At 44.6% G+C, this 10,104-nt stretch overlaps 1 protein-coding gene and 1 pseudogene across 1 annotated transcript in view; both read left to right on the plus strand.

Moving 5' to 3' along the window:
* LOC106149839 (2'-5'-oligoadenylate synthase-like protein 2) overlaps nt 1-2,035 on the plus strand; it is a 20,080-nt gene extending 18,045 nt beyond the window's left edge. The window contains exon 8 of the mRNA XM_013520315.1: nt 887-2,035. Within this exon, the coding sequence (XP_013375769.1) occupies nt 887-1,384 (498 nt within the window). The 3' untranslated portion in view covers nt 1,385-2,035. The remainder of the gene's footprint in view (nt 1-886) is intronic.
* Nucleotides 2,036-4,669: 2,634 nt separating this feature from the next.
* On the plus strand, nt 4,670-8,816 carry LOC106149840 (annotated as a pseudogene).
* The last annotated feature ends 1,288 nt before the right edge of the window (nt 8,817-10,104 follow it).

A 10,104-nucleotide genomic window follows, 5' to 3' on the forward strand; every position in this document is an offset into this window, starting at 1 on the left:
GCTTTTTTTGCCGCTGAGCTAAATCCCCAGCCCCTAAATTGTATCATTTTAAAGACAAATCCCTAGCCACACTTGTGGACCTAATTGGTACAATCATATCACATAAAGTCCAAATCAGGAGGACACTTTCCTTTTTTTTCTTTTTCTTTTTCTTTTGTCTTTTTGAGACAGGGCTTCACTATGCAGTTCAGTTTGGTCTTGAACTCACTTTGTAGCTCAGGCTGGTCTCAGACTCGCAGTGACAGGCGTGCATCACTATGCCCGGCGCCAAGTCAGGACCCTTTCAAGCTTGAAATGGATGTTAATTATACCAGGGCAAGGAACATACTACCTGGACTAGAGTAAAGGAACAAGAACGTAAAATCTTCCTTGGTCCAAATGGGCTTTTCAGCAGCTTTTCAGCAGAATTATTATGATAATTCAATAAATGAAAGTTCTTTAATTTATATAACCAGCATCTGTGGGAGATTTTTTAGATGCCTTCAGATTTTTGCTGTTGCAACAAATGTCCTTGAACTTGTTAAATACTACCTTGTTTGACCTCATGATGGCACTGTGACATCCCCATTACTGGCTAACAGGCAAGGACACTGAATAGTTCCACATAGGACAAGTGCTATTTGGAGACCTGTTGTTACTCCAGTATGTTGAGTCAAAGGATAGAGTCCTAAGGATTCTGGAAACCTAGGATGTCCAAATAGTTCCTTTGCTTGAAAGAATCCTATGCCTGTTGTCCCACATAATTATGAATAGTGCCTCCTTTTATTTTTGGAAGTGTCTCGGTAGATGATACATTAAATCATCAGTGGCCAGAGGACTAGCCTTTGGAGATGATAGGAAGTCATGACCGTCCAGATGCCTTTATCTGCTCTTCCTTCCCTTCCAGCAAGCAAGGGATGTGCAGGTGACAGTGAAACAGACAGGGAAGGAGGACTGGACATTCTCGGTGAATCCCTATAGCCCCATCTGGAGGATAAAGGCAGACATCAAGATGAGAAATGGCATCTTGGGGAATCAGCATCTCTCCTTCCAGGAGCCAGGAGGGGAGAGGCAACTGCTCAGCGGCCAGAAGACCCTGGCATGCTATGGGATCTTCTCTAAGGTGAACATCCGGGTGTTGGAGACCTTCTTTTATCAGATCCAGGTCTTCGTGAAGGATTCTACTGGCCAGAGCAGGCCTTATGCCATTAATCCTTATGGCACCATTCTTGTCTTGAAAGAGCAAATTAACAAAGCTGGAGGACCTCTTGTGGAGGAGCAGTTACTGAAGTTCCGTGGCCGGAAACTGAGCAATCATCAGAACCTTGCAGACCTGCAGATCAAAGATTGTGACACCATTGTGCTCATTAGAAGGTTAAAGGGCCTAATAGTGCCTTTGATATAGACTCCTGTGGTCCTCTCCCCCCATCCTACCCCTTTCTGCTCACTGTACTCTTTCTGAAGCCTAAATATGAACATAACCCTGCCCTGCTTAAAATCCTCGAATGTCTCCCCATTACCTACAGAGTGAAGTTCAAGATCCTTGCTTCCTCCTCAAGCTCTCCTCACCATTCAGAACACAGATGTTCCCTAACACTTGCAATTCCAGAACACTGACTGCTGGGTCACAACTCCATCACTTTAAGTCACCTGTCATCCCCTCCCTCCATGCTTCCATCTTTCAATGCCCAAACTTCTAAATCACTGAATATCAAATGGTGAACCTCACACCAGTAGAATCAGCATCACTTGGGAACCACCGAGAAAGGAAAATTCCCTGCTACTCACCCACACTTAATCTGAGTCAGATTCTCAGGTGATCACACTCAGCAGCCTGTGTCTTAATAGCCCTTCCAAAGAATTCTAATGCATGCTCAATTTGGGGACCACTGCTATATGTTCTGTACAACGGGCCAAGTCCTCCTTTTCCCTTATCCTCTCCCCTCACTTTGGTCTAAGTTTTGTGTAAGTACCTGAGCCTTCACTATGTTCCTTTGTTGGATCGTCTATTCCCTGGTCTAATGAGCCTTGAGTAAAGCTATGTCTTACTTCTGTCCTCTGTGATCTACAATGGTATCTACCCAGTATCAACTCTTGGCACACACTTACTGAATATAAGAATGAGCCCTCCAAACATGGCTTTGAATCTTCCACTATGGTCTTTATCGGGGTCTCAGTCCAATGCAAATTTAGAGTTCACATTGTTTGGGGAACCTCCCGGCCTATGTCTCATTCTTGGGAAATGCCTACAATACCTACATAGGTGCCATGTTCGACCTGTTCTCCCTGCTCATACCCAATGCTGCCTTTCCTCTCTGTCTAAACCGAACTGGACCAAAGGGCATCAGAATAGAATCCTTCCAAGGTTTGGCTATACTTAGTCAATCTGATTTTGAATCCTGAAGCATGGTACCAGGTACAGTGTGCTCCTGGCATAGTTAAATGAGGGTGATCCTATAAGCAGAACTGCAGACAAGACTGGAGGAGTCTGGGCAACCCAAACCCAAGCCCATAGTTTAGTAAAGAGAAAGTACCATCGTCACAGAGAGCAAAGCCACATACAGAAGAGACAGAACCAAAAGTTCTCATAGATTCCCAGGGAGAGAACCTGTGAGATATCAGGCCTGACTTTCTAGTAAATTCCCCCTGAATCTTTTCCTCATCCTCAGTAGAATGAGCAGTCAGTCACTGAGTAAATCAGACTGGACATATTTTCTGCCCCAAGACCTTTCACTAAGGTTTGCCTCAGCAGCTCAATAAAATTCTTTGCTTTATTCCTCAATATATTAATAATCCTATGTTGGGAGCAGTTGGAGCTGGAAATTGATTATATGTGTGGAGGCAAAACCAGGCCACAGTGCCTAAAGCAGTCAAGCTACCTCAGTCTTGGGAAAGCATCCTACTTGGACAATTCTGGTCATTAGTTGCTAGGCACCCTTGTGTCTCATGATACTAACTTTGCAAGAGTATAAATAAACGCCCCTAGTGGTGGTGTTCAGGTTCTCTTACCCATCCAGTAAAGAGGCCTCCACCCGACCCAGCTTTTGTCTCTTTTCCTCATTCCTGCTGCTGCACCTCCCTGGGGTACACCGAAAGACCGAGTCCCTACAATCCTGTACAGGGCAGGGGATATAGCTCAGCAGCACAGTGCCTGCCTGGCAAGCACAAGGTCCTGAGTTTGATTGCCAGTACTAAAAATAACAATAATCCTATGCATTTATATGGCATTTATACCATATAGATACATCATTTGATTTTAATCATCACAGTTGCCTGGAAGTTGGATGAACCCTTCTCCACCTTACAGATGAGAATACAAAGGCTTAGAGAACAAGAAATGATGTTTGGAAAGCAACTTCTACAGAAGGAGAATCATGGCACCCATAGCAGGAACTTCCTGGAGTTTTCATACATCATCTGGACTTTCCCACCTCTGCACTTCCCTCAGTAGACACATGCCTTGAAAGCTAGCCTTATCACCACGTCAACCTTCTCAATCCCATCAATAACTCTTGTTCCCACCAAGTGACTCCACCCTCTAACCTGATTAGACCAGAGTTGATCACCTGACCCAAGACAGACTTAATCCATTGGCTGGGCTACACTAATCAGATTACTATGAGTTCTGAGAACCATTATTTCTTGGCCAGTTTTTCTGTGTGCTAGAGACAGCAGAGTAATTGGCATTTATTTTATCACAACAGGCTTAGATTGATAACTGTTTCCCCCATAGCTGAGGATATGGAAACTCAGCATTAAGCATATAAAATTCTTTACTCAGTTCCTGGCATACAATAAGCCCTTGGTAAATGTAGCAGCTACCCGCAGTTATTAGTTTTTTCCCCTATACCCTCTAAGTTCCCCTTTCATATCCTAGGGTGGGGGTACAAGTAATTCTCAAAAACTGTGTCGTCTTTGATCTTGGCAGTTACTGCATTCCTAGTCCTATGCCAGAGCCAAAACAGCAAAAATACAAAATAGATATGGCAGCAATTTCTGTTTCCTCTCAATACTTTATCTCCCTTACCTCCACAGTAACTGGCATGCTTTTTGTTTTGTTTTGTTTATTTGAGACAAGGTCTTGCTATGTAGTGCAGGCTGGCCTTGAACTCATGGCAATTCTCCTGCCTCAGCCTCTCAAGTGCAGGGATTACAGATGTGCACCACCATGCCTGGCAGAAGGCACACTTCAAAGGGCTGCAGACTACATTTTCCAACCTCCATTGCTGCTAACTGTGACAGTATGGTGAAGTCCTGGCTAGTAGAGTTCATTTGTGCCTACATTTACATGATATCCCCAAAAGCCTGCATGTGTCTGTTGGGTCCAGAATCTGCAGGAGCTGTCTCCCTTCTGATGTGTATCCAGGAAAGAGGATAGGAAAATTGTAATAGTAGGCACTGACAAAATTTTTGTGAAAGTCTCTGGTCTCTGGATGGCCTAAGACTGGGTACAGCTTTCTCCTGTGCTGCCCAAGGAGAGCAAGGAGGAGGTACATAGCAGGGAGCAGGTACATAAAAGCAACAAGCCCAAGAGCTGAGCTACTTTGCCTGAACACAAGGAGATGAATGGTGATGGTGAGCAGGGTTATTATATACTGAGGAATAAAGATCACCTTGCCTACTTCTAAGCAGGGGGCACGCACGATCCTGTGGGCTTCTAGGAGTCTGCGGAGAACAGACTGATACACTAATGCATCAGCACAAGCTCCGTGTCACGGGTGGGGATGAAACAGGAGGAACCCAGTGAGTTTGAACTAGCTCCAAGAAGAGATTCAGAAAAGAAAACCCCAAGGTTTCAAGGAGGAAGAACCTTGAACTACTGACCTTGCCATGTCTTCTATACCCCAAGCTGACTTCCTTTCCTCTCCAGCCTAGGCTCCACATCTTAAACGATATTTGCTAATGTCCCATTGGTCAACGCAAGCTGTGCAGCCATGCTCTGATTTGTGGGAAAGGGATACTGACTCATCTCTTGACAGAAGGAATTGCAAAGACCATATTGCCCAGGGGTGCATACGGAGATGGGAAAAATTTGAGAGCACTTTACTCAGCCATTTTCTGTTGCTGATAACACGATACCACACACAGGTGAAGCTGCAGAGGGGCTTATTTTGGCTCACAGTTCTGGAGGTCTGAGGTCCCAGGGCTGCATCTGGTAATGACCTTGTTACTAGCAGAGCCCCAAGATGGCCCAGAGAATCATGTGGCAAGAGATGCAGTGCACCTCTGTGTGTTTCTCCTGGCCTCTCTCCTTCTTGTAAAGCTGCCAGTACTCAGCCCTGAGGGCTCCTCCCTCCTGACTACATCTGATCTTAATCACCCCCAGAGGCCCCAACTTTAACCACCATAGTCAGATTAACTTTCCACTTCTTTCATACCACACAGTGGACGTTAAACTAACTGCAGCACAAATTTCAGAGAGGGCAAACCACATTCAAACCATAGCAGCCTGGATTTATACTTTTTCTAATCTATTTTCTTCAACAGTCTCTCTCCACTTGACAGGAACAATTGCTTCCTACCAGGGTGTTCTCTACTCCCCCACAGAGCGCATCTGTGGGTGTCCCCTTAGCCATTATGGTGCATAACACAAGCCTGGAAGCTCAAGGGTGTTAACACTGGGCAAGGCAGCCCTTAGAGCAATAGGCAGAGAGGAAGCAGCGTCCCCTCTTCCAGCTCTCAGGGCCACAATTTTCAGGCACGTTCTACACAGCTCCTCAGAAGAGGAGCTGAGTCCCGGTTGTCCACAGTAGTTATTGACTTAATAATATTCCTCAGATTGGCCTTCTCGATTCCCACATTTCCTCCCTTGAAATCATTTCCAGAACAATCCACCTCCTTGTGTGAGCCTTTATCTCATTCTCTGTATTACAGGAGCCCAAGTCAAGGTGATACCCACCTTCATATATCCTCTTCCTGCCCCAAACCTAGCCCACCACCTTCGAATCCATGGGTTCTCCTTCCACACAGAAGCACGTTCAACTGAGCAGCATTGTGACAAAGCACAAAGCCAATACATTACTGCCTCTATGTTTCCTTTTAAAATCTTCAAAATCTAGGGGCTGGGGATTTAGCTCAGCGGCACAGCGCCTGCCTGGCAAGTGCAAGGTCGTGAGTTGAATTCCCGGTACCGGAAAAAGACCAAAAAAAAAAACAAAAAACAAAAAATAAAATAAAATCTTCAAAATCTATCTAGCATATTAGTGGCTGAATGACTGAAAGTTGCTTAACCTTCAGAGTTGATGGTGAGCAAAAATCTAATATGTAAGGTTTAAATGGCTCATGTTTGAGTGATTCTTATGTCACCTCGATGTTAATCATCTGTAACCACAAACATATGGGAAATGCTAGCGTCTGACACTGTTATTGACTTAGGTTTGTGAAATTGCCACTACACTTTATACTGCCATAATATGGCATTGTTTAAGGGCTAGGTTCTACCAAACATTGGAAGCATAAGAACTTTTAGAATTTATGTAATAAAAAAAAATGATGCTTTCCATTTGAGGTCAGCCGGTTTGAAAGTATAAATTGAAATATGTCATGACTGACAAACTTCTTGAAAAGGTTATCTACACTCCTGGTCTCCATTCCTCTCACCCTACTTCCCCTGCAGCCCATTATAATCTGACTTCTGCTCCCACATGTCTCATAAAACTGCACCCACTTTGGTCACCAATGGCTTCCTGGATCCTTCTTAGACCTATATAACTTAACAGAAGCGTTAGAAATATGGCTAATGCACACTCCTCCTTCTCTCTTTGTTAATGGTGCCTCCAACCAGTTACTCAAGAACAGTACTAGTCGGCTTTTCCATTGCTGGGGCAAAATACCTGGTATACGCAACCTTAAGAAGAACATGCTTATTTAGGCTCACGGTTTCAAAAGCATCAGTCCGTGGTCAGTTGGCTCCAAACCAGAAACATGGTGGTGGAAGAGCGTGGTGAAGGAAAGCAGCTCCACCCATGGTAGCCAGGATGCAGAGAGAGCAGGAAGAAAGAAAGCCAGAGAGTGGGGGAAAGGCTGGGGACAAGAATGCAGCCTTCCAGGTCACGCCCCAGTGATCCACCTCCTCCAGCCAAGTCCTTCTTCCTAACAGCCCATTCAGTGCCCTCATGATCCAACTGCCCGCCGAAAGCCCTGCCTCTGAACACATAAGGCTTTGGAGGGACATGTTAGAGCTAAACCATAGCAAGGACCAAGCCAGGGAGCTGGGATCATCCTTGTCTTCTCTCAGGCGCTCTCCTCCTACCTATAGTCACTAAGTCCTGTCTCCACTTCCTTCTAAAGACACCTAGAAGCCAATCCCTTCCCTCCACCTCCACTGCTTCTAGCCTGGTCTGGCCACTGTTGCGTCTCATACCACCGCCACACCATCCCAACCCACCTCCCTCTGTCTCCTGTTTCCTGAAATCTATCCTCATTGCAGCACCACCAGGCAAAGCTTTCTAGAGTCTAACTTCATCACGTGTCTCTTCTGATTTATCACCACCCTCAGGATAAAGTCAAAGCTGGTTCCCTTGACACATGCCCCAATGAATCACTTCCTTTTGTTGTTGTTGTTGTTGTTGTTTTGGGTTTTTTTTGTTTTGTTTTGTTTTTGGTTTTGGTTTTTTTCCGGTACCGGGAATCGAACTCACGACCTCCCGCTTGCCAGGCAGGCACTATGCCACTGAGCTAAATCCCCAGCCCCTACTTCCTTTTTCTTAAGACAGTATCATCACTTAGCCTCCAAAACACCACTACAGATTTTCCTCTACCTTACTAGCTACTCCTCATTCTTCTTTGCTGGACTCTTACAACTCCCCAAGCTCTGAATAATATCAAATGCATTAAGGCTCAGTCCTTGATCCCTTTTCTTTGCTTACCCTTCCTTCCTTCCTTCTTCCAGTCTCATGGCTTTAACTATCTCTATGCTGGTCAGTGCCAAGTGAGGAGGCCAAATCCATACCTCTTCCCTGAAATATAGACTCCTATATCCAACTCTCTGCTCCACATCTCCTGGGTCTCTAATAGACATCTCACACTTCAGGTCCAAAATTCAGTTTTCCATTCATGTCCACGCTGTGCTCTTCACCAGCCTTCTCCTCCCCCGACCCTGCTCTCCGCCACTGAGGGCAATTCCATCTTTCCAGTTGCCAAAGCCTCGGAACACGCCTTGAATCGGACCCTTCTCCCACATCACCACTCTACCATTAGCGAGATCTGTTAGCTTTACGGTCAGAATATATCGAGTGGGATGGTGTGTCTGTGATTTCCCTCCATATAATACCGAAGAGAAGCTTTGGATGAGGTACAGTTAAAAGAAGATTATCTATAACTTGATAACTGTTGAAGCTCAGGCAGGCTAGACAGAGGCTACTCCTGCTGCCACAGGACGGCCATGCTGCTGAGCAGAGGCACTGAGGAAGCAGAGCCCAGCTGAGCTGCAGGCAAAACATGGGGAACCTAATGATTCAGCACAAGGGAAGCAAACCACAGGGGAACAGAGACCAAACACAGTGCCTTGGCCCAAGTTTTGGGCCAATCAGCCTGGGCCAGGCTAAGCAACTTAGCATTGTAAATCTTAAAACAAAAGCAGGGCTGGGGATATAGCTCAGTGGCATAAGCACTTGCCTGGCAAGCCTGAGGTCATGAGTTCGATTCCCTGTACCAAAAAAAAGCAGTAGAGCATTGCCTTATACAGAAGACAAGATATGGACAGCTACATGGGAGAGTATCAGAATAAAATGTAATAGAAATCCTTGAAAAAAAAAAGTAAGCCAATAGGAAAGAACATAGCAGTTAAATTCAACCAAAGAAAAGTAATAGACTCTGATGAAGATGACAATTATTGAGCTAAAAATGTTTAGAGACTAAAACTCAATGGAACACTTCTAGGGCAGAAGTTAAAATCTGTTTAAATGTTTACTTTGTTTGGTCAATATGCCTTTTTAAAATAAACTAGTTAGGGGATGGGGATTTACCTCAGCGGCACAGCACCTGCCTGGCAAGCTCAAGGTCATGAGTTTGATTCCCGGTACCAGAAAAAAAAATAAAATAAAATAAAATAAAAAAAATAAACTTGTTAAGCAAACTTAAAAATAATAACAATGCCTGGAGCTGACTGAGGGCACATGGAGTTGCATTCCATGATTCCAGTGTTGTTCGTGTTTAAAGTGTTCACCTCTGTCTGCCTTCATTGGCACCACTCTGTTCAAGCAGCTGTAGCTCTGGCCTGGACTCCTGCTGGACCCCTGGTCTCTCTCTCACCTGCACTCCCATCCTCTGCTTTGAAACTAATTCCCCACCCCCAGCCCCAAAACCTGTGTGATTTTTTCTGTTGAAATGAAAGTCAGACCAAGTCTTTCCTCTGCTCAAAATGCTTCAAATCTCCCCATTTCATTTGGAATAAAGCTAGAATCTTATAGCAGTTTTCAAGATACTATTTACCTCCTTTCCCTTTACTACTCAGCCCCAATCCCCTCTCCTCCTGGATCATTTTATTTCAGGCACAATGATGTTCCTCAAACCCACCAACCACACTACTGCCACAGGGCCTTTGCACATGCTATTCCTCCTGCCATGAAATATCCTCTTCCCTCTCATACATGTGGCTCATTCTTCACTTCCTTCATGTCTTTGCTTAAATGTCTTCAAGTAGGTCATTACTACCACAAGAACCTCAAAAACAATGGAAATTAAATAACACCCTCCTGAACACCCAACGGGTCACCGATGAATTTAAAGAAGAAATTAGACAGTTTCTACAACTAAACAATAATGCCAGTACAGTACGGGACACAATGAAAGCAGTCCTATGAGGGAAGTTTATAGCAGTGAATTTTCATATCAGAAAAACAGAGTGAGCTCAAATAAACAATTAATGTTGAACCTCAAGCTTCCAGAAAAAAAGAAGAGTAGGTCAAGCTCAGGTAAGCCTTTTCTGGCCACCTTACAGTATAACACTGAACACATAAACACTACATTTATATACACACACAGAGCCTTTTCACCTCTTCCTCTACCCAGCCCCATTTGACTTACTGCATTCTTACCATCAGATATAAGCCGATGTCTATTCACTGCACCCACCTGGCATATAGTAGTTGCCCAGTAAGTATTTATTGAATGAATAAATGCCTG

The sequence above is a fragment of the Chinchilla lanigera genome, unplaced genomic scaffold, assembly GCF_000276665.1.
Source record: "Chinchilla lanigera isolate Chin_1 unplaced genomic scaffold, ChiLan1.0 scaffold00054, whole genome shotgun sequence".
NCBI classification, from domain to species: Eukaryota; Metazoa; Chordata; class Mammalia; order Rodentia; family Chinchillidae; genus Chinchilla; species Chinchilla lanigera.